Below are 24,306 nucleotides of genomic sequence, written 5' to 3'. Positions count from 1 at the left end.
AGAGCATTTGCTGAATGAATTAACTTCACCCTGACAACACGACAGCGTTTCCCCTCCATTCACAAGGGGCCCTGAGACTGAAAGTCTCTCAGGCGCTTGGTCTGTGGGCAGGAGACCTGGACCGTGCCCACGGGCACCTGCCCACATGCCGCCCACTCAGCCTCTTGCTGACCAGCTGGGTTGTGTGACCCGGCCGCCACTTGTGCCTAGGGATTCGATTTTGCTTTGCTTACTGTCCCCAGGACCATTGTTTGTTTTAGCTTAGGTTCAAGATGGGGTAGACTCCCTTCCCTGTCTCTTCTGTCTGGAGCCTCCATCCTCCCTAGGCTTCAGGATTGTCAAAGGTTTTCTTTGACACGGTCAGTACTGGACTTGCATATTTCTCGTCTCTTTACAGAAGCCCTGTCCATAGCAGCGTCTCCTGTGGTGTCGTGTGCTCACTGCTCGCGCTTCTCAGCCCAGCACATACACCGTCACTCCCCTCCCCGCACGTGACTGTCCTGTGGCCGTCAGTCGCACGCGGGGACACTCCAGTGCCATGCCGAGGAGTAAATATCCAACTTGACCGTTAACTAACACATGGTTTGTTCTGTTTTTCTGTAGAACTAAAGGTGGTCCACAAATTGCTTACGAGCGCAGCTTCAGATGGAAACTTGCTCACTTCCGTTACTTGTGCCAGGTACTAAGTGGTAAATAAGTCTTCCTTTCATAGCCATTTGGCCTTGTCTTTACACAGTCAGTCGACTACAGCTGACGTGATGTTTCCACGTTACTTTTGTCTCTAGTCCAACGCGCTGCCCAGTCATGTGAAAATCAATGCGTCCCGGCAGACACTGTTTGAAGACTCCTTCCAGCAGGTGAGTGGGTTTTATCAGCTTAACACAGCTCGACTGTGTCACTTAGCGGGAGTGAGGGCTGTAGAAATCCCAGCCACTCAGGAGGCAGCTATAACCAGACCCGCTTCCTGAGTGCCCTTTGTAATAGTGGTTGTAAGGAACCCGTCACGCACGGTGAGTGCCCTCTGCTGGCCCTGGGCACCCCCGTCCTCGTTTCATCTGACTCCCCCCACAGCAGCCTTTTTGAGGTGGCTCCTGTCATGTCTCCACCTCATGGGCAGACGTGCTGAGGCTGAGACACAGTCATTCTACTGCGAGCCAGACTGTTGAAATAAAGCTTCAGCAGCTTCTGGAACAAACTGACACATTCTGACACTCACTTTGCCAAAACTACCAACTAGAACAAACGTCTTGATAATACCACCAAGTTGAAATTAAATTGGTATGCACGCTACCCATTTACGTGTTCTCGAATAACCCTGGTGGTCCCTGGTTAAGTGTCACCATCAGAGCGACGCCGTCGGAGTAGCCGGTGACACGGCGGTTTCTCTGGCCTCCCTCACGGCCCCTGCAGCCTCTTTGGTACTGTCTTCTTTCTCGTAAACTGGCGGCCACCTGGTGTCCCTTGTCTGTGTCCCTGGCTGGAGACTAAGCTCCCGGGGGCGCACTGCACGCAGCCGCCACTCCCTGGGAGCAGTGAATCATGTGCCCCCGGGCCTGCGCCACCTGCACAGCCGAGACTGCCAGGCCTTCTTGTTGAGGGAGTGGGGGATTCCTCGGGGAAGTCCTCTCCATCCTGGGAGCATGACAGTGGGGGCCCGGGACTGTGGGGGCGCTCCCCTGTACGGCCTGCTGGACACCACCAACCATCCGCCTTTGGGCAAGACGTCACACAGCTACTGTCAAGGCTTTTCTTGGTTTGAGTGACCAAATTCGTAGCAAAGGAAGTGTCAGATGGGTCAGCGTGGTCCAGCACTGCCTAAGCATTATTTTAGGGAGCAAACATCTAAATTCATGGTGGACTTGACTTTGCTCCGCACTCTGTTGAGGGAGAGCCGCGTCTGTCCCACGTGCCTGCCTGAGCGGTGGAGGCCCACACGTGCTGGTCTCGGCTCGGGTTCTGACACACGTGGGTGGAAGGAATTCATTTTTACCCCAAACTGAAACCTGGTTTACTGGTAACCGCATGAAGCCATCAGGGTTGTGGAGACAGGGACCCAGGTGTTGCCTTCCGATGTGCCGTGTGCCGTCTAAATTCACGTCTCAGAAATGACTCCTTGCTGGAGTGGGGTTCCTCTCCTGCTTAGAAACGCAGTGTGTGGCGTAAACAGGGCCCACAGCAAAACCCTGTGCCTCTCACTAAGTGCTGCTGGCAGAAAGGGGACACGTCACCTCTCACGGGATTTTGTAAAACTGGGGGAGTGACACGGGAGGGAATCTTCCCTCACCTTGAGTGTTCTGTGCCGCCTCTTCCTCTCCTGCCACTGAACCCAGGTGGGACCACCTTTTAGTGCGAGACGAGGGAGAGAGAGGACGTGACATTCTGAGAAAGCTTTTACGTAAGAGCGTCCTGGCCATTTGTGGAATAAATCCATGGGTCTCTAGAGTCATGAAGGGCATTGTCACATGAGATGAGAAAATGTCTCATTTTGAAAATACATGACATTTAACTTGAATTGTTTTTGGAAGAAACTTGCGTTGTATATGAGTGTTTAAATATCTGTGTTTTTGTTTTTAATTAGATTATGGCGTTGAAACCCTATGACTTGAGGAGGAGATTGTACGTAATATTCAGAGGAGAAGAAGGACTCGACTACGGCGGCTTAGCGAGGTAAAGCGCAGAGCACGTCTGCTGTGAGGTAGCGTCTCCGCTGTCGCAGTGCTGTGTTCTTGAAAAGATGTATTTGCTAGTAGCAATCCAGGGTTGATTTGAAAACAAAAATGGTCACACCATTCTAGAGGTGACCATTCTTGTTACTCTTTATTTAACCTGTAAATTTCCTCTGCACATTCTTAAATTTGTATGTAAGTGTGACATACATAGTACGTGTTTGCTATGTTTTAAGGAGAATTGGTTGTATAGTGTGCCCAAATAGCAACTGGATTTTGTTATTTTATATATCATGGGCATCTTTCCATATCGTGTATAGAGCTAAAACTTTTTATTTAATGGCTGCACAGTATTCCATTACATGTAGATATTGTAATTAATGGGTCAGCATGTATAAAGTTATTTCTTATTTTGCTATTATAACAAGTGTATGTCGGTTTTATGTTTGGGTTTTAATCTAGTTTGAGTTCTTTTGAATATAAAGTTTTCTACATTCACTAAATGTATTGTTCACAGTAGACACTTGTGAAGATATGAGTGGGAAATCTTTTAATGTTTTTTCCCCCTCAATTTGCCGAAACCTAATTTGACAATAATTTGCTTTTTAGCAAAATACTTTCATTAAATTTTTCCAAAGAGTTAAACTTGCTTTTCATAGAAACAACTCTTTTTGAACTTGTATTTCACAGGTGTACAGAATTACAAAATCACAATTTTAGTACAACTGGCAAAAAGATGTGGGATCAGCACAATTGGTGGGAAAGTGTATGTGGGACAGTCAGAGTTTTGGGTGTATCGGCATGTTTTCTCATCGGAAACATTGTTCAGAAAAGAAGCACTACCTATCACAATAACTGTTTATATGACATCTATTGTGATTTATCTCAATTTCAGAAATTTGCAGACTTTAAAAAGAACGGTACATCTTAGAAATGAAATAACGGTGTTGTTTTTACAGTGTCTGACTTTGCAACATTCCCATTCTTGTCTGAACCCTTATTCTCCTCAGTGGTTTTGGTTTACTTTTATGCTTTGACGGTTTTAATGCATATAGTCAGTTCCTCCGTACCATAAGTTTCTTACTCCAAATTCTTTGATTTGTGTACTGGTTTGGGTTTATTCAGGAACTCACAAGGGTGAAATATTCCTGCAGGTTTGCATGTTTAAGAATGTTTCCCATTGCTTTTGCACATAAGCAGCAACTTGACCGGATGTTAGTTTCTGCGCAGTCGCCCTGTGGACGTGGTTGCCTGTCCTCTGGCAGCGACAGCGCTGGGCAGTGCAGCCCGGCCGCGTGGGCAGCGTTTTCCTCTGGGCACCCACGCGGCCCTTTTCCTTGACACTCACTAAGTTCATTGTTGCTTGTCTTACACGTATTCTAGGAGCACAGTAAGATCTTCCATAATTGAAGGGAAATTTTCTTCTGTTGTGTCTGAATGTTTTTTCTGTTCCCTTTGTTCCATTTTTCTTCAGGAACGTCAGTCATGGGTACGTGGAATCTCCTTTGTCAGCCTTACACGTCTCATCTTTTTTCTGATCTTCACCTCTGTGCTTTTCCATTTGTGTTGGTTTTTCTCACAGCTGTCCTCATGTCACTGTTTGCCTTTTGCTGCTCCTAATGTGATTTTTCTTCGTTAGTGGTTTTCCTGTGTTCTGCACTCTCTTCTCTGTCCTCTGCTAGCTCTTCTGCTGTCCCAGGTCTTTCAGCCACTGTCTCTGGTTCGTTGAGAAAAGGGTGCTGTCCGCCTCTTGCGAGTTGGGGTGTCCTGCTGTGTCAGGGTACAGGTTAGACGCCACATGGCAGTCGTTCTTCTGTGGATGGACTTAGTTTTCTCTAGGCTTCTGCTTGCTGACACTGACCGGCAGCAACTGGAAATTTTATTTCTAGTTTTGTGTGTCTGAACACAGTTCTCACTTCCCCTCGTCCCCCAGGACTGGATTTAGGGTTAGGAATAGGTACTTATTTCTTAGGAGATTTTGTTTGGGTGCTCCCTTGTCTGCCCTTCAGGCATTTCCCAGATTGTGTTTTAAAATCTTTAGAAAAACATTTGTAAACAGGCCAGATCTAGTCTGTATAGTGGTGGCCCTCATTTTGATTTCAAATTTTTTTTAATTACTTAACAACATTAAAGAAAATTAGTAGATTATGCCTAAGAATTGAGGTTTCTGGCTTCTTTTGAAAAACATGAGATCCACATTCCCGTCTTCTCACGTGGCCTCCACTGGCCGAATGAGAGGGAGTGGAGGCTCTGCAGTCCCCCGCCAGCAGCCTGTCCTGTAAGTCCTGGGGCTGTGCCCAGAAGGCATTTCCCATTAAAGCTGATGTTTATGGGAGACGCAGAGGACTGGGGCTGTGGTGAGGAGAGCGCGAGGCCCGTCATGAGAGGGGAGCCTCCGCTGGCCGCCGCGGCCTGAGTTTGCCGTCCTGCTTCAGGAGAAGTTGGGTTTAAGAGTCTTGCAAATCGAGCTTATTTTGTAATATAAGTTATTTGTCCTTTCTCTAGTTAGATTTCGTGCATTGACTTCTACAAATGAGACAAACAGGTGGTAGTAAGTTACAGAATGTTTATAGCATTTAAAGATCGCACCTTTTTAACTTCAGTTCCATTTTTAATGCGTTGGCAGTAGAATGACGGCTTCACAGCAGCAGTGGTGTGTATCTCAGTGCCACCAGCTCCTACTGCGTGTCCGCCCTGCAATGCCTGCGAGAGTGACGGGTGCGAAGACGGGGCTTTGGCTTTGAGGCGCTTCTTTCTGGTGGGCGGGCAGGTCATCTGCAGACGCTGCGTGTGAGGCTGTTAGTGACACAGATGAAACGCTGGCAGTCAGAGTTGTGGAGGTGGGATGGCGCTGAGCCGAACTTGAAAGAACGTGGGCTCTCCAGGCTGCCTTGGACGTAGGCACCACACAGCGGACGTCCCCAGACAGGCGGGCGTGTTAGGTGTGGGGACTCCGGCTCATGCTGGCCACTCAGGGACTACCTGGCAGGTCACCTTGCGTAGTTATGGTCTGTTCTTAAATTCATGTATATGTGGATGCTAAAAAGTAACCTTGACTTATTTTCTTGTAGAGAGTGGTTTTTCTTGCTCTCACACGAAGTGTTGAACCCCATGTACTGCCTGTTCGAGTACGCTGGCAAGAACAACTACTGTCTGCAGATAAACCCCGCGTCCACCATCAACCCCGACCACCTCTCCTACTTCTGCTTCATCGGTCGCTTTATTGCTATGGTGAGCCCCGACTTTCCGTGCCATTCACTTCCACTTTGCTCATTTCAGACGTTTTCTAGAGAGGGGCTTGGTGGTGTCTGTTCCTAATCACGCAGGGATCTTGTAGAACAACGTCCCAGGCAGAGGGGACAGTGAGGCAGAGGGGACAGTGTCCCAGGTGGGAGGACATCCCGGACGGAAAGCGTCCTGACTGGCGCCGTGTAGGAGCGTGGACGGGACGGGCTAGGAGGGGGCCTTAGGCAGCTCACGGAAGGAAGGGGAGGGGAGAGCAGGGCGGGGACAGGATCTGAGTGACACGACCTGACTGGGATTTGATTGCGCTTTCATTGCTGCATGAAGAGACTCATTGGGACAGTGGAAGGCCATGTGCCGCGGTCTGGGCACAGGCAGGGGACTCGGGGTGCCCTGGTCCAGGTGACAGGAGTCTGGGTGCTCTGCCGTGAGAGTCCACAGCGTCTCCTGATGGTTTGGATGCCATCTGGGGGGAGAGTGTGGTGCCGAGTGCAGGCCTGTGTGGCTGGTTGCAGTTGCCATCTCCTAAGGTGGCAGGGTTGGGGCAAGAGCAGATTTGGGGTCTGGGGGAATCCAGCCTCTGGGTAGGGTTTGTGAAGTTTCAGCTGCCTGTGGTCCCCACAGTGGGAAGTGGATGAGCCTGGCGATGAGGGGGTAGCGGTAAGGCTGTGTGCTCGCTCCAGGAGCAGTGTGCACAGACACTCGTACGGCGGGGAGGCGACAGGGAACCAGCAGAAGGGCTGGGGACCGGGAGGCAGACAGTCTGCTAAGAATGCTTCCCAGAGGACGAAGGAAGAAGGAAGGACTGATAACTGTGCCCCAGGCTGAGAGGCTGAGCAGGGACATCGGGTGTGACCAGGTGACAGGCATTCAGGAGTGGTAGAGGAATGACCGAGGGCCGTGACATCATGAGAGCTGTGTGGGTCCTGAGAAAGTGGGCAGTGACGGAGCAGAGAGTGGGAGGGGACTGTGACGGTCTGTGTAGTGGGACGGTGGGACAGCTCCGTGTGGGGCACAGGAAGTCGGGGACGGGGACAGCGCCATGTGGGCACAGGAAGTCGGGGACGGTGGGACAGCGCTGTGTGGGCACAGGAAGTCGGGGACGGGACAGCGCTGTGTGGGCACAGGAAGTCGGGGACAGGACAGCGCCGTGTGGGCACAGGAAGTCGGGGACGGGACAGCGCCATGCGGGCACATGGGGACACAGAAGTCCTCGGTGATGGCTGGTTTCCTGGGTGACGGGGACAGGCAACTCCAAGCCCCTGGAGGCTGCTGGTCATGGACCAGCCAGCGTGGATGTGTGCACATTCGAGCACGTTCTCCCACCCAGACGCAGGCAGGGTGTAGACGCTGGGCTTGGGATTTTGCCAGACGCAGGGTCTGAAGGTATCAGGGTCACCTGACAACGGGCAGCGGGCTGTGCCCGGAGGAGGCAGAGAAAGGAGGGCGGGGCTAGAGGTGGCGGGTGACGCCGCGGGCGGAAGTGGCCGGTGTCCAGAAGGGGGCGCTGCGCGCCAGGTGGCTTGGACACTGACAGCAGGACGGAAGTGCAGTCCCACTAATAAGAGCCCCTGCGGTGGTGCCGAGAAACACGGAGACGCGGCCTAGGCAGCCCCGTGCGTGGGCGTGGGCATCTCCGGCCGGACTCGCAGCACGTGACACTGGGTGGGCGAGGAGCCCCGGGGTGTAAAGGGTGAGTGACGCAGTAAGGACAGGATGCTGTGGGACAGGATGTCTCCAGCGAGCTGCAGGGCTGGCGGGCGGTCGGTAGTGAGGAGCAACCCCCCCCCCCCCAGACCTGGTGACGGGGCACAGAAACAGCACCACTTGGAGAGCACTGCAGGGGAAGCCGAGTCCCTAGAGAAATGGCAGGTTTTTGGTAAGGGCGCTAAAGGATCTTTAAAGGAACAGTTGAGGGTCTGGGGCTTCGCCATGGATGGGTCCTGTGCCTCAGTCACGGGGCACAGCAGAGGTGTTTGGGGGAGTTTCGGGACATGTAGGGGGGCAGGGGGACCAGATATCTGGGTGGATAGGCCATGGGGCTGAGGGTTGGGCAACTGAGGGGCCGTGCGTCGGCTGTTGCCATAGCAAAGGCACAATGTGCCCGTCAGCCCGGGAATCTCCTGGGCAACTGGGGGGTAAGGAAGCAGCCCAGCGCTGGGTGAACTTAACTGACAGTCTGAGGGTGGGGTTAGGAAAGCTGTTTGTCATCCTCTTACTTAGGGACCGGCCCGTGCCGCTGAGTGTCTGACCTCAGCTCGCTGGTTTGTTTAATTTGCTTTTCATCCTCAGCACTTACGTTGTAGTGTCATGATTCACGCTGGTTACTGACGTGCTGTTTGCGCCCTCAAGCCTCACGATTTCCCTGCTTCCTGTGCTCTCAGTAGGAATGTGATTCTGAAGCTAAGTACAACTTGTCTTTCCTTGGCAGGCGCTTTTCCATGGGAAGTTCATTGACACCGGCTTCTCGCTGCCATTCTACAAGCGGATGCTGAGTAAGAAGCTGACCATCAAGGACCTGGAGTCCATCGACACCGAGTTTTATAACTCGCTCATCTGGATAAGGTTGGCAGGCCTGTCCTCGCTCCAGGGAGGCGTTTTCTGGAAGCAGCTCGTGCAGCTGGTTAATGGGTGTGTACACATGTTTCTGTCGCGCAGAGACAACAACATTGAAGAGTGTGGCTTGGAAATGTACTTTTCCGTTGACATGGAGATTTTGGGAAAAGTGACTTCGCACGACCTGAAGCTGGGAGGCGCCAACATCCTGGTGACGGAGGAGAACAAGGACGAGTACATCGGGTGGGTGACGTGCGCCTGCTGCGCTGTCCCCCACGCTTTCTAGCCCCCGTCCCCTCAGCGTGCCCCCATCTGTGAACAGGCCCCACAGCACTCGTCCTCTTGCTGTGCCACGTGTGTCTTCTCAGCGGTGCCAGTGCGTCCTCTGTGCACCAGACAGCACAGGAGCAGAGCGCGGCCCTCGGCACAGGCAGGCCCCCCACAGCCCCTCAGGCCCCTCCCAAACCCACGCGCCCACGCCCTCCCGATTGGCTTCACTTCTCCTTTCACGATGCTTCTCTGAATCTCCTGCTGAACGTGGACGTTTGTCCCTTTACTCAGCTGCTGCCATGGCGTCAGTTCTTTGTTACACTAACGTCTGAACTTCAGGAATAATTTCCATTTGCCAGCCAGGTAAATCCAGACTCCAGGAAAGCAGCAGACGACACCTAGTTTAGCTGAGCCACGTACGGTCTATGACCTGGTCTCCGCGCTCAGCACACAACAGCACAGCCGGATGTGAGGGCAGGTTGGCTGTTCCCGCAGAACCACTCACTGGCCACTGAACTTGGATTTCGTTGATTTTCAAATTGTGGAATAGTCTTATTATTTTCAACCACTTTTTGAAAACTAAAGCGTAGTTTTAGCTCACACGCCATACAGAAAACAGGCCATTTGCCCACTCCTGACCAATGTCACCTGTGTGTAATCTAATGTGTCACAATCAGGTGGCTCACGTTTTCTACCTGTTGCCTCTCCCGGACCTGTTTACTATTGGTCCTTCCTTTTCACCCCTCCTTTTAGACTTGGGTTCTTAGTGTCATCTTGTCTCTTCCTTTCGGATTGTCTGTCTGTCTTTGTAATTCTGTCCAGTGGGACCCTGTGATGCACTGTCAGCGTGCTCTCACCAGGGCCTCGGGGGGCTGGCTCGTCCCTCAGCGCTTGCTCAGTGGCGGTGTGTCCGATCTGTGTCATTCCAGTTCTGTCCAGCTCGGGCCACTGCGAACAAGGCAGCTTTGTGTGTGCGGGTAGGTCTCCCAGAGGCCACAGCCGGCAGTCCTCTGTCCCCCTTTGCGCTAACGGGAGCGCATCTTCCCCGCGTAGACTACTGGGAGATGGTATCTGATCCTGAAGTATCAATTTAGGGAGGATTTTGTTTCAGTCTCTGATACACTAACAGACTTTAACCTTGTTTTTAATCTTGTTCTTTAAAATCCTGTGATGACACTTGTTTTTTAGTTGTGCTACTCAGTTGTGCACACAGTAGGGCCCGGTACAGTCTTTTAGGAGGCGGGTCCAGCGGGAGGAGAGGACCCAGGAGAATGCAGGGATGGTTTTATCCTGGGCCCTGCAGCTACTTGGCTGTGGGAATGTAGGCGGTGGTGAGAAGCAGTAGCTACGTAGGAGCCTCGCGTGGAGACCGTGCCTTAGTCTAAAGAGCCTACGTGATGTGTAAAAAGCCTGGGTTTCTGCTGTAACAGAAGACTCGTGAAAACCAAGCAGATGGGATGACGAGGATGGGGTCCGAGGATGTTACAGGACGAGAAGGGTTCAGGTTCGGTCCTTACTTAATATGGTGGGGAGACACGTACATGAAGTATTTGTTGGCTGAGGTCACAGATCGGCCGACAGTTGGATGTGTTAGGCTATCCAAGGAGAGATGAGTTACAAATGCCTTAACTGCAGAGGAAAGCAGGATTTGGGAATTTCAGAACGAGTAGCTGTTCTGTGGTGGTTGAAGCTGGTAATTGTGAAATCATCTTTAGATAGAGACTGGCTAGAAAAGAAGGCAGAGTTGTCAGTGACACCAGCAGTTGTGGGACAATGACCCCAGTGAGGGGACCGAGGAGCAGCCAGCGCCAGGCCGGTCAGGGGTGCTGCTGGGGCCGGGCGCTGTGGCTGGGCTGCTCGTCGTGGGACGCTCGGGGCTCAGGCCCGGAAAGGAGGGCTGGGGCCGGGCAGTTCCAGTTCGTGGGTGACACTGTGAGGGAACTTTTTTCATGCTGGGGCCAGGCTGGTGAAGACGTGGGAAGCCAGACTACAGTGCTTTAAACTTTGGGTGCAGGGCTGACAGGTAGCTGGAGCCAGTGAGGAGGGCACTGAGGCAGGGGGCGCAGAGTTGACGGAGGATTGGAGGCTGCGGGACAGGTTTGCCTCAGGAACGGGCGGCTGGAACGGAGGGCGGGCAGGTCGGCGTTCCTTTCTCCTTCGCAGCTGCTGCCACTGAGGTTTTCTTCCTCTCCCTTCATTAGTGCCCTGCTCCACCGCTGGTCTGTGCGTCCCCTCGGACGTTTGTTTCCACCGTAAATGCCTTCCTCACTTGTGGTTAGGAAACCTCCAGGTTCCCCAGCAAGTCAGCCTGCAGAGACCCAGTCCTCAGACGGGGACCATGACCCGCTCCGTTCCTGGCCCGCAGGGGGCTTCCCCGTGTGCAGGGCTGCTGAGCCCCTTGCTGTGGCGGCAGCGCCTGGAGTGACGTGTCCGATAGGAACCAGTGGCGCTGGGACCTGGCCGCTGACAGGCCTCCCTTCTTACACCTGCACATGCGCTGCCGCTGACCTCCTCGCAGGCGCTGGAAAGTTCCACGTGTGCGAGTCCGCGGCGCCCTTATTAGAGAGGAGAGGGTCTTTGAGAAGCGCGCGGTGTGTCTGAGCCGCTTACCTCGCCCCCACTCACCTAACCTATTTCACACCGGCTTTCTTTTCAGTTTGATGACGGAGTGGCGCTTCTCCCGAGGCGTTCAGGAGCAGACCAAAGCTTTCCTCGACGGCTTCAACGAAGTCGTGCCCCTCCAGTGGCTGCAGTACTTCGACGAGAAGGAGCTGGAGGTCAGGCTGTGCGCCGTGCGCTGTGGGTACTGGGAGGCGGGCTGCCCTTCAGGCCGTTTGGGGTGAATCCTGGACTTGGGGACGGTCCGAGCTCTCCCGCCCGTGATCAGATTTTAAAGTCATGAGTTCCTTGTGGTCTTAACTGTGTTTAGACTTCTTAAAAGTATATCAGGAATTCTTTTTCTGGGGGGGGGGGTCCGGGGGGTTGTAATAAAATACACATAAAAGAAAATTTACAATTTTAACCATTTTTAAGTGTGAGATCAGTAATGTTAAGTATGTGCACATTATGCAGCCAATTCCAGAACTTTCTCGTCTAACAAAACTGACACTCTACACCCATTAAAGAGCACCCCTCCCCCCTCGGCAGTCCCTGGCACCCACCATCGGCTTCCTGTTTCCATGTCTAAGTGAAATCAGACATCCTTGGTCTCACAGTGGCTGGCTTATTTCCCTGTGACATAGTTTGGCTATTCGATAATTTGCACTTACGGAGACTAATGTCCTGAATGGTTACTGATTTGCCCTCAGTTCATAGCACAGAGCTGTGAGAAAATATCCGTCCTTATTTGGTTTTGCTTTGCTTTGGTTTTTACTTCTAGTCTATTCTTTTACTCCCATTCATGTGTCTCTTAACCATGAATAACATCCCAGTAATGGGTATTTAAACCGTTATCTAAAATAATGCTTGTTCATAATCGTGCCCCTTTTTACGGGTTAAAAACCTGTTTAAACTTTAAGGTACAACAGTTATTCTTTATAAACACTCACCATAGCAAGAGTAGACGGCACCTTTCTCAGTTTCATAAAGGGCATCAACGAAAAAGGTGAACCCTAATGTCATCCTAACTGACACCTGAGTATTTCTCGCAGACTGGGGACGAGGCAGAGATGTCCACTCTACTCTGAACGAGACGCCCCCCCACAAAGTAAGGCAAAAGCGGAAAGAAAAAGCACAAAGATTGGGAAGATGTAAAACTGTCTTTATTCACAATGGTGATTGTCAACTTAGGAAATGCCAAGGAACCTACCAAAAAACTATTAGAAGTCATAGTGAATTTAACAAGACAACGAGGCACAAGATCAGGAATGAAAAAATCAGTTTGTATCTTCTCTATATTAGCAACAGACATTTGGAAATTGAAATTTAAAGCATCAAAAAATGAACAAACTTAACTAAAGACATGTACCATATTTCCCCGAAAATAAGATCAAGCTGGACCATCAGCTCTAATGCATGTTTTGGAGCAAAAATTAATATAAGATCCAGTCTTATTCTAATATAATATAAGACCGGGTCTTTATAATATAATACCGGGTCTTATATTACTTTTTGCTCCAAAAGACGCATTAGGTCTTATTTTCAGGGAAACATTATAAGATCTCTATACTAAAAACTCAAAACATTGCTCAGAAAACTTAAGGGTGCCTGTCATATATGGAGTGATACACGATGTTAGGTATCAGAAGACCCACTGTTGTAAAAATGTCAGTTCTCCAATTATTCTGTATACTCAGCGCAATCCCAGTCAGCATCTCCCCTGAGATTCTGAAATTACTGGGGAGCACAAGGCTCTAGATTAGCCAGACAGTTTAGGAAGAGGACAGACTTGGAGGCTGTCCACTGCCTGACGTCAGGAGTTAGTCCGGAGCAGTGGTGACTCGGGCAGTGTGGTTGGGGGAGGGCAGACGGGCCTGGAACGCTAGGCAGTCCAGACATAGGACCCACGTGCGCTGCCACCTGATTTTTACCAGCGGGGCTCACGCCTTTCAGTGGGAAAGGGAAGTGTTTTGAACAGGTGATGCTGGGTCCACAGGGCACCCCGTGGAGGAAGATGCCCATACGGGGAACACACGCCCAGAGGTTAGACTGCACCTGGTCCCAACTAAAACCTCCTGCTCTGCAAGATACCGTCACGGAAATGAAACGGCAGCCTGCACACTGGAGACGACGAGACAAAGGTCTTTTATCCAGAATCTGTAACTCGATGACAAGGCAAACCTTTCTTTAAAGGGGCAGAGACTCTCCACAAAAGCAGCTCAGTGATGGCGGGTAAAGATGTGAAGACGCGCGTCAGCCAGTGGGAAATGCAAGCTAAAGCCCGTGAAACCTCACTTGGGGACAGCGTGGCAGTCCTCAGGTGTGACTCCCATCACCCGTAGGCCGGCAGCGCCCCCACTAGTGGGTCCTTATGTACCCGAATGGAATGACGCGTCTGAGCACACAGCCTCCCCAGCGCTCGGCGCAGCTTGATGTGTCAGCCAAGCATCTGCAGGACCGTCAGTGCCCAGCACCCAGTGACGGATAAACCAGGAACTTCCCGTGATGAGATCTCGTCAGCAACACGGGTCTGTCTGCTGCCCACAGCCCCGAGCGCGCTCACGTAACGCTGCTGGGGGCCGAGCAGGAGGAAGTGAGCGGAGGCTGCGTGGTGCGCAGAAACCGAGCCCGTGGGCTCCCGGGGCCGATGGGACCGCGGTTTGACGGAGGGGACGGAATGGACACTTCCGCACGATTGTGGTACCACAGGTGTACGCATCTGTCAGCACTCATCTAACTGTGCCTAGAAGACTGACCGCATCTTACTGTCTGTAAATTACAGTTCAAAGCTGATTTAAGAGAAGTACATCAAAATAGGTCTTACACTGTTTCTTTTGTTAGACATAAAATAGTTTCAGCCCATATATAATCAACTGGGGTTATTTGAAACTTGCACGTATGTACTTTAATCCAAAAGCCTGGATAAATGAATAACAGAGTATATTTTTAAGTAAATAAGATAGCATAGATTAAAAAAAACAACAACCCAGAAGTTTAGTTTGAAACATCAACAATCTGGATACCTAACTTAGGATCTATTTACAGTAAAGGCACTCTTTTTAGCACAGCTAATGGTTTTCTTGAATAGTTACTCTAAGTATTGTTTTCAGTTTGAGTACAATAAAGAATTTTCTCAATCAGGTAAAGTCCAAAGAATCCTTTTTTGGATAAATGGGCAGATTTTGTGGGGTTTGCTTAATGTGACCGTTCCTCGTCGCGCGTGCATAACCATGCTGGGCAGACCAGCCCCTGGCTGAACCCTGACTGACCGGAGGCTCTGCTCGTCCCCAGGTCATGCTGTGTGGCATGCAGGAGGTGGACCTGGCCGACTGGCAGAGGAATACCGTGTACCGACACTACACCAGGAACAGCAAGCAAATCATTTGGTTTTGGCAGGTATTGGCTTTTATCTTCTTAAAGAAAGTTTTCTAAGAAAATGTTTTCTAATGAAACAGTGGTTTAAAATAGAGTTCATTTATAAATTGAGACAGCTTTGGACATGGGTTTTAGTCTCTGCATTCTACATCAAAATGAATAACGTGAGTACTTGTCTAGAGATGCGTGTTTGGACTAAATAAGCGTCTTCGTAAATGAAAGATGACAGACTCTTCTCTCAGTAATAGTTTTTAATGGTAGTGGTTAGGTGTAGCGTTTTTCTAGCAACATCAAAGTATTGTACAAATTCTATGTAATTCTAGAAGTAAAGGAGCAAGTATGGTTTTACTGAGAAAGTCAGCGCAGACGCTTAATTCCTCTGAAGGTGCTGATATGCTAGGGAATTAGAACAACCTAAAGGGTCATGTCCAAGGACCTACTTCCCCGACCACGTGCTGCGCAGTCACGTGAAGCACATGGTACTTAACAGACTTTTGGTTTTGTGTCTATGTGAAATTTACGATCTCTGGCCTGGGAGCGAATTCACAGAAATCTAGGAATTGAGACTCATTTGAGCAACTTAGTGACTGGCCTGGCTTATGTTTAACTGTCACTTTTGGGTGAAAAGTATTTGTAGCTACAGAAAGGTTTTCCAAAAGTTGCATCTTTTCATAAGGACATGTGTCATGTGATTATTGCCTAATACTTTAAAGATGTGTGGATGTTCCTAGAAATCTGTCCTGTAGGTATGTTTCAGCATACCTACACGTGCCCGAGGACTTCCTGCAGTGTTACTGCGTACAGCCAGGCCTGACACCTGCAGGCCCACGAGGAGGGAGCCAGTAAAAATTACAACATGCCCATTCTGTAACTCTGTGCCTTGGAATCCTTCTTTTAAAAAATGCAAATGAACAAAAACATTAGCTAATGTTTCAGTACAGCGCTAAGGGGGACGGACGGAGTGTGTGACGTGCATTTGGTGAAAGGGCGCCTGTGGTCTGAGGTCAGAGCATGTGTGTGAGCCCATGTGTGAACGGCACGGGAGCTGCTGGACGTGAGTGCCACAGCTGCTGTCACCCTTTGAGTTCTGTACCGAGTGCTGCTGTGCCCTGTGGTCACTTGGTATAAACTAAACAGGCAGGAATCCGGCCGGTCGGCTCTGACACAGTGCATCGCACAGGGTCTGTGGTCCTCTGTCCCGACGTGCTGTGTGGGTGTCTGCACACCCAAGTGCCCGAACAGTTGTGATTTCTGAGTGGGGCTCGTCTCAGGGAAGCGGTGAGGTGTGTGCCACCACTGGCCCCGAAGTCGTTGCTCGTGTGTTGACCAAGCATGTGCGTGAGCACAGCTGTGCATGGATAGGTGCTGGCAACTGGCACATTCGGCCTTGTCCTTTGTCCCGTCTGTAAGACACAGTTCTACTCAGTGCCCCAAAGACACTCAAGACGGTTCACGTCAGCATTTCAGCACATCCGCTGTGTGACCCTCTGAAAACACACCGTGAACTAGAGTTCAGAGGGCCTGCTTTGGGTTTTCAGCTATGAAGAGCGGAGCTGGGAGAACGGTGTTTACCCAGTAGCAGCTGGGAAGTGTGCGTTTGGCTTTGGTGCCGTAAAGGGGACCAGGGTAGTTGGCTCAGGTCAGGGGACAGGTTTAGAGCCTGACTAGACTGGATTTGAGTGTGAGCTCTGCCTCCTTACAGCTGACTCAGGGCGGGTGATTTGTCCTCTCCAAGCCTGTTTCCTTCTCTCCTGGGGATGCTGATGATACGTCGGCACCCTCCCAAGGTGACAGCTAGGTGACAGCGGGGGGGGGGGCCCTTTCAGCGAGCGACCTGAGACAAGGAGGACTGCTCAGCGCCCACTTCCTGTCTGCGAGGTGGGCGTAACGGTGCCCGACCTACAGTGTCGTGACCCTGACAGAAGACGATGTCTGTTGTCAGCAGGGCCCTCGGCCTCTGATGACAACACGACAACTTTTTATCACACAGCTTTTGAACGAATTTCAGTGTGAAAGCTCTTATTGTTCAAGTTGACTCTTAATTTTCTAGAAGAAATGTAGGAATAAGTGTCTACTACTTTCCTATTGAAGGTAATTGAGCGTTTATTTTATAGTAACTTTGATTCCGTTCCAGTTTGTGAAGGAGACAGACAATGAAGTACGAATGCGCCTGCTGCAGTTTGTCACTGGGACCTGCCGCCTGCCGCTGGGAGGCTTTGCCGAGCTCATGGGTGAGTGCGCTGGGACGTCAGGGTCAGGCGTGTGCTCGTGGACGGCGGGCCCAGAGGGAAGCAAGTTCGTGCTTAGTATCAGGTACAGCGGTGAGACCGGCACGCGTGTCACAGCCCGGCTGCTCTCTGCTCCTCGGGGACTGAAGGGGAGAGGGGGCTGCAACGAGCTTTCCAGCTCTAAGGACCTTCTCTAGGCAGAAGCAAGTGACACTAGTTTATTCTGTACAGTTCATAGGACTGTGTGTGACATGTTCTGTTATTTAACTAGTTGTCAAAACCAAACAGTTTAAAGGACCAGATACATGTTGTCTTATTTTTCTGCTTTAGGAAGTAATGGGCCTCAAAAATTCTGCATTGAAAAAGTTGGCAAAGACACCTGGTTACCAAGAAGCCATACATGGTAAGTTCCAGATTCCTAACTAGGAACGTCAGTCTTTTGGATTTTCAATCAAGACCCGATGTAACTGCGGACTCATCAGAGCCAGGATTTGCCGGGAGAACAGGCTGGCAGCACAGCCTCCTGTCCGGAACCCTGTAGGGCCGCGCCTACTTGCTCACGGTAGCGCCGGCTTCCTACGCGATGCGGCGCGTACGTAGTGTCCACTGCGCGTGAGACAGAAGCCCCGCCTGCTCCCCGCCTCCCGTGAGGTTTGCGCTCCCTGGGGAAGGCGCCCAGGTCAGCAAGTGGCTGCTTGCAAGTTCCAGGGAGTCCTTGACGGAAACAGAGGTGCTGCGAGAGGGGCCTCCGGGGCAAAGGGCGCCCACGTTAGAGTGAGCTTGCAGAGACAGCCTGTGAATGCTGGCGGGCCCCCGGGAAGGCGGTAGGAGAAGGTGGCTTGGGAGAGGCTCAGACAGCTGGCGGACGGGAGAGGAGCCGGGTGCAGGCGTGGCCGCGGCGGGTGGTCAGGGACAGCCACTGGCCGGCAGGCACGGGTCCTGGGGTCACAGCCGCCTGCTGAGCCCTCACGGCCCTGCTGCTGCTCCGACCTGGCACTGTCACGCACACGCTGCTGCCTCAGCACAGGCCGCGCAGTGGCCGCGTCCCCGCCGTGTCCCCTGCTGAACGCACAGAAGCCAGGGCAGAGCTGGCTCTTCCGCAGGCGAGGTGGTGAAATCCCCTGCCTTCATCTTGAGCTGGAGTGTGTGTCCTCAGGACTCGCAGGACAAATGCTGCCTGAGCTGGAAGCTGATCAGCTTGCTTTTTCTACAGAACGCTTTTGACTTGAACGAAGGGCTAACAGGCAAACTGTGTATTCAGATCACATATTTGGGAAACATTTTCTTGAAGTGTAAAGCAAACCTGTCACTTCAGGGATGACTTGACAGCATTTGTGGGCAATGGTAAAAGTGGAGGTTTTGAGCAAAAGCTAGAATTTTGGAAAACTGGTATATTGCCACCATGAGCTGGGCCGCTTCAAGACGTTTCTGGTGAGACTGGTGGTGGTACTGACAGGAGTGATTTTTTCCCCCTATTGTATAATTAAATGTGTCACATTCGGAAATTCTTTGTAACTTGGTGAACAGTATTTCCAAATGACAAATGCACGTTACACAATCATGCGTGGGGAAGAGAGAAAGAAATCAGTAGAGCACAAGAACTCATTGTAACCTTGTGACTCTAGTAGGGGGGCAAGGGACAGCCACAGTTATGTGAAGAAAATGACGAGAGCGCATCTCTGTTTCCTAACTGCGTATCTGTGGGGACAGGTTCTCACCAGAATATAGTGGAAGAGGGAAAGCACATGCCTTCTATTAAGGCAGAAACTAAAAAGATTTGCAAAAAACCAGTGTCTCTCTTTACACTATTTTGTGAAATACTACTATTTTTAAATTTCTGAGTTTCAACTTCTAATATAGTAAATATCAACAAATATACTCCCCGTAAACAACAGCTCCTTGGGGTTTTCAGTGTTTTCAGTGTGAAAAGGGATCCTGTGACCACAGACATTAGATCCCGGCCGAGATGAAGCTGGTGAGCCCAGCGGGGAAGGCGCAGCTGAGGCAGGTTCCTACCCAAAGGACAGGCCTCTCTAAGAAAGGGGGAGGAAGGAAAGTGGGTGGGAAACTATGTAGATTTTCGATTCTGTGATGGGAAAATAGTTACCAACTGTTAGTTTCAGTTTTCTCAAAGTGTAAGGTGAGTGAAGAAAGGAAAAACTGAGAAAGAGAATGGGAGAGTTGTCAGGGCAGAGCCGACAGGCAGGTACTGGGGCACGGGCTGAGGTGCTGGCAAGAGTGGGTCACCCCCTGGATCCCGTTCATCTAAAGTGACAGCAGACGGCCTGGGAGCAGGATTTCCCGCTCAAGCACAGGAGCGAGAACAGAGGTTGAATTCATTGAGGACAGGAGCTTAACTGATTAGTCAGTTCAAGAGGGAGACACAAGATGTGAGCCTTAGCAAAGCAGGGATGCGAGTGATGGCCCATGTTCTCTGGGCATGTTAGTGCTCCTAGGACTAGGGCTTCCGTCGGAGTGGCTGCTCTAAGATTTCTGTGTTAATGAAGTAGTATCCTAGTCAAAAACTAGTTTTCATTTCGTTTTTCAGATGTGCTTTAAAAATACTGTATTACAAGTCTTTGCAGTTTGTTTTATTGAAAACGTCTGATTTTGTTTTGTTTAGCTTTAATCGCTTGGATCTACCACCATATAAGAGTTATGAACAGCTAAAGGAAAAACTTCTTTTTGCTATAGAAGAGACAGAAGGATTTGGACAAGAATAAACGTGACTTCTTGTCTTGGAGGAGCGCTTGCATTTCACTAACCCAGCCAAGAAAAGTTGCACAGATACGTTGTACAAGCTGTTCGTTCTGTACAGTGAATTTTCTGAACGTCTCCAAGTAGAAATGTTTTCCGTTCTTCCACAGAAATATGCAAGCAAAATAATTCATCCTTTTTTACTTTATTTATTGTTCCCTTGAAATGACTGACCAGGAAAAAGATCAGACTTAAATTTTGAAACCAGAGACTATTAAAAATAAGCATCTATCTCTATAAGCATATGTGATGGCGGCTCTAGTTTTATAGAGCCCCAAGTGCATTCAACACGACAGCCGTTCATTCAGAAATGATCTGGATTTGCTTTCCTTTGTTTCTCCCGAATCCAGGGAAAAAGTGGGGGCTGCTCCCTGCCCTCCGGAGCGTTCCCTGAGGGCTGAGGCACATGGCTTCAGGAACGTATTTAAGGGCTCAGGCCAAATCTTATGTCGACTGTGTGAAAAATGCTGCTGGCTTTTCTGAAGACGGGTGCTGGAACCTGTCGAGTTGTTTTAAATAAACCCAATAGCGGAAAATGTTCCCTCGTTGCGACATCACTGATACGAAGCAAGGAATGAAACCAGGCTTCCATGAAGGGCGGTCGGGTACTACGTAGGTGGGACCTCCAGACCCTTTAGTTTAGTCTGAGATGGGAAAGAATTCATGGAGAAGCAGAGAGGCTTGTTTACATGTTACCTCGGGATGCGAAGTATTTGTGGAATTAACAAGAATCAGGCACGCCTGTACTTTTAAATGTGATGTTCTTTAAATTTAGTTCATAATAAATTGATGCAATTTGATACTTAGGAAACGTTTATGCTTTGGTTTGTGTTCAAAGTTCTGGTTTCCTAAAAGTAGATGGATTGAAATTTCGCATAAGCTTTGAACAGTCAAATGAGTCTAATGATTTTCTATTAGTGTCTGAGTATCTCCAGTCTTTTAAAATTCATGAAATTCTGTCTTTGAATTAAATAAGGATATAAAAAATCTTTTTGGTCATCCCCCCGATTTTATATAGATCATTATTTTTGTCCTAGTAACTAATACTTTTTGATTGTTTTTCATTATGAAGGGCATTTGCTGAACTACAAAGATGTTTAACAAATTAAAATCTAATGTGAATGATATTAATGCTACTTTAGCAAACTGGGCTTCCTTATTACTACAAAAATATAAATTTGTATAATTTCAATATGGACTGTAAATTTCATTAACTTAAATTTTTTTTATAACCACGGAACCGACATCTTAGAATGTTGTAATATATTTCACTGCTAAGTACATATGAAAAATATTAGTATACAATTTAATTTCCCTAAACAGTTTGTTTTGCCAAAATTTTATTTTTCTATAAATTTAGATTGTGCTCTGCATTTTTATTCAAAACTCACAGTGAAGACGCAATAAAGGCAGTGATCCACTTGGTTGAGTAGACTCCTTTCCCAAATCTTAATTACTGACACTGGTTATTTATTTTCAAGCCTAAAGAATTAGAAAAAAATCTAATGTATATGACAAATTATGCATGAGAAGGTGACCATTCTCCCAAAGTGCTGCTCACGTTATACCTTACTTAAGAGTCATGTATTAGAGACATAGCAGGTGCCATTGCTGGATGCTTTCTGCTGTGACAAGGTGCTGTCACTCAGTGGAGGTCTGACCACAGCGCCCAAGACGCTTCCAGGGTACTGGTTCCCCTCCTTACTTCAAGGAAGAAATTACTGTCACCAGGGGAGGCCACACACAGCCCAGAGGCAACTCACCAGGATTTGCTCTCAATTTATATCCACTCTGTGGCCGTTGGACAAGCCTGAGAAATGTGGCCACCTCCTGTCCCGTGCGGGGTCACTGCCTGGACACAGGCGGGTGGGAAGCTCAGCCACTCACACTGCCGGTGACCTGAGCCAGGGGAAGGGTCACAGGCGCAACACTATTTCACCTGTCAGACTGGTTGTCTGTCTTCCATGGAAAGGACTGGGAGTGGTTTTTGTTTCCCGTACCTGCTAGGCAGGTAAAGCCGAAAGGGTTACTGAAACACCCTGCAGCCTTTGGCGAACCACCTAACTAAGCCTTCTTATTTATCCTCCAAAGTAGGCAGGGTGGCACGTGGCAGCAGTGCTGACACTGTCACCCCCCCCACACACACACGCACAACTTCATCCACTGACCTGAAACGCCAGGCCTTCTGCCTCCTGAGGCTCCTTCCAGGGACCGGGCAGCACGCCCACGCTCCGAGGGCAGGGCAGTGGGTCAGAGCAGGACGTCTGTCACAAGCTGCATGGCTCTGCCAAAGGACGCAAACCCTCACCGTAACGTCCAGGCACACAATCCAGAACAGTCTACAGGGAGCACCACACCAAAGCAAAAACTGCTGCCCAAATAAGGCTCCAACCACAGAACACACAAGTCCAAAGTGGCACCTCCCAAATTCCAGCTTTCCTCTCCCAATCCCAACACTGGAGAACACAGTCAGCTGCTAACGGCCCTGACCATGTTCTGTGATCCTCAACTCCGTGAGGTCGGTGCCTTTTGCTTTGTCTCTGTCACAACGATGCTTATTTAGAGAGAAGGAAAGTGAGCCTGAGGTGTCATTTTTACCCAGTCCACAGCCTGTCACTAAACGCTCAGTTGGGGAAATTTTGCCAACAAGAAAGAGTTCCACGGGAGCTCTCAGGTCCTTCCAGGTAGCAGCCACTTGGCACATTCAGACTATTTGTCACCTCAAAGTGGGACAGAGCTCTACAAGGAGAGGTCGCTGTACCGCCCCAGCCGGCCTGTGATGCTGAGACGACAGCACCGTGTGTGACCGTCTCAGAGAGCAGGTGGGACCTGGGGGTCACCCCAGGAGGAGGCAGCAGGAGTTGGCCCGAGAGAGGGGGCGATGAAAAGAACCAGGGTGAGACTTGGGGCTCAGACTCCTGGGAAGTCCAGTGGAAGAGAGTGAGAACGTGCACGGGGCCAGAACCCCCCGTCGGGGGAGGCAGATCGCACACCGGCTGGGTGACGGACCCCGGCCCTGAGCGTTCATCCCAGACGTGGACATTTATGTCGCTGGGAGCCACGCCTAATGTACACAGCAGCCCTGGTGGGACACGGCCTGCCTCCCCTTCAGAGGGTGTTACATGACCTGTATTCCCACACAATCAAATACAATCAACAATAAAAAAATGAACGACGGACTGAATTTAGATGGCTCGCAAAGGAATTGTCCTGGATGAAAAAGCCAGTCTCCAAAGATCACATGAATCCTAATTCTATTTACATATCATTCCTGAAATGAGAACTCACTAGTGGTTGCCAGGATCAGGAGAAGGGAGGGGAGGGGGATGTGACTAAAGGGACAGCACCTGGGCTCTTGGTGATGGTGGCAGTTCTGTATCGCCACTGCGTGGTTACTAGTCTGCACGTGATAAAACTGCACAGAACACACATGTACACAAGTGAGAGCAGCTAAAAGTGGCCAGGCCTCTGATGTGTTACCACTGGGACAAACTAGGGGAAGGCTATGCAGGACCTCTCGGTACTATTGTTTCTTTGCAACTACTTATGAATCTATAATTATTTCAAAGGAAAACTTTTTTAAAGCTCTATGAAATATCAGAAGATAGACCTTCCCCCAATAAAAGGCTTTATTACTGAAAGACACTTCATTTTGTAAAAACAACGTAGCTGAGGGTGTTCTTTAGCCCAAACTTCTCACCTGGTTTGATTGCTGGTAATTCAACACACACACAAATTACCGTCCAGCAAACAACATTCAAAGTCACTCTAAAGAAAAAACAAACAAAATTTATGATGAAAATACTCAAAATACAAAAACCAGCAAAATTCTTGAACACAACACATGAACACGAATTAAATGTGAATAAATAATTACAGATATGAAAAAAATCCAAATTAGAAATTCAAAGCTCAGAACTGGACAAACATGAAGATGAAGATTAAAATGCCTGCTGCCCAAGATCAGAAAAAAAATGAAAGACAAACTTTAAAACTTTTTGTCATTATAAATGACAAAAAGTATCTAAGGAAGAAAAGCAAAAATAAAGGGACATGGAAGAGAACTGAAAAGAGCCCAGAAGATGAAGCTGGAAGAGGAAAAAGCCGTGGGACACGTGAATACAGAGCGAGGCCAGGAAGGCTGCTCTCCCGCACTGAGCGGCAGTCCCTGCGTGGGGTGGCGCGGCGGGCGGGGCTCAGCAGGCCGACCGGGGCCCAGGGACCCCTGTGAGATGACTGGACTGGCCCTTCTCACAGCGCTCCGAGAAAGAAGATGAGGGAACTGTTTTAGATTTTAAAAAACTAAGGCGGAACAACACATGCAATGTACGATGTTTGGATCCTGGTTTTAAGAAATGAAAGACAGTTTGGGACACTTGAGGCAATTTAAACGGGAGCTCACTAGACAATAAGGAACCACCGTTAATGTCCTAGCTGTGACAATGGCTTTGCAAAGGACGTCCTCACTGAGATGGGGCTCCAGTGTGTGGGGATGACGTGTTGTCTGTAGTTAGTTTCAGGTTTGAAATACTTATAAATACACACGTCCAGTCAGAGACGGGTACACAGCCCACTGCTGTGTTTTCCTTGTTGGAGAACACACGTGATGCCAC

The 24,306-nt window shown here is 49.7% G+C and overlaps 1 protein-coding gene across 12 annotated transcripts in view; it reads left to right on the top strand.

Moving 5' to 3' along the window:
• Positions 1-21,114, top strand: part of WWP1 (WW domain containing E3 ubiquitin protein ligase 1) — a 77,862-nt gene extending 56,748 nt beyond the window's left edge. For 11 of the 12 annotated variants that reach the window (XM_074319039.1, XM_074319038.1, XM_074319040.1 and 8 more), the window contains 11 exons: positions 604-679; positions 786-857; positions 2,579-2,667; positions 5,738-5,897; positions 8,341-8,474; positions 8,568-8,708; positions 11,392-11,512; positions 14,625-14,729; positions 16,843-16,939; positions 17,267-17,339; positions 19,560-21,114. In XM_074319039.1, coding sequence (XP_074175140.1) covers positions 604-679; positions 786-857; positions 2,579-2,667; positions 5,738-5,897; positions 8,341-8,474; positions 8,568-8,708; positions 11,392-11,512; positions 14,625-14,729; positions 16,843-16,939; positions 17,267-17,339; positions 19,560-19,659 — 1,168 coding nt within the window. In that variant the 3' untranslated portion in view covers positions 19,660-21,114. Of the gene's footprint in view, positions 1-603; positions 680-785; positions 858-2,578; positions 2,668-5,737; positions 5,898-8,340; positions 8,475-8,567; positions 8,709-11,391; positions 11,513-14,624; positions 14,730-16,822; positions 16,940-17,266; positions 17,340-19,559 lie in introns of those variants that run through there. The other variant, XM_074319042.1, reaches the window with a different exon arrangement.
• Positions 21,115-24,306: the final 3,192 nt, after the last annotated feature.

The sequence above is a fragment of the Rhinolophus sinicus genome, linkage group LG14 (genome assembly GCF_036562045.2).
Source record: "Rhinolophus sinicus isolate RSC01 linkage group LG14, ASM3656204v1, whole genome shotgun sequence".
Classification (NCBI taxonomy): domain Eukaryota; kingdom Metazoa; phylum Chordata; class Mammalia; order Chiroptera; family Rhinolophidae; genus Rhinolophus; species Rhinolophus sinicus.
Note: the sequence above shows the minus strand (reverse complement) of the source record. Positions and strands in the feature narration are given on the sequence as shown.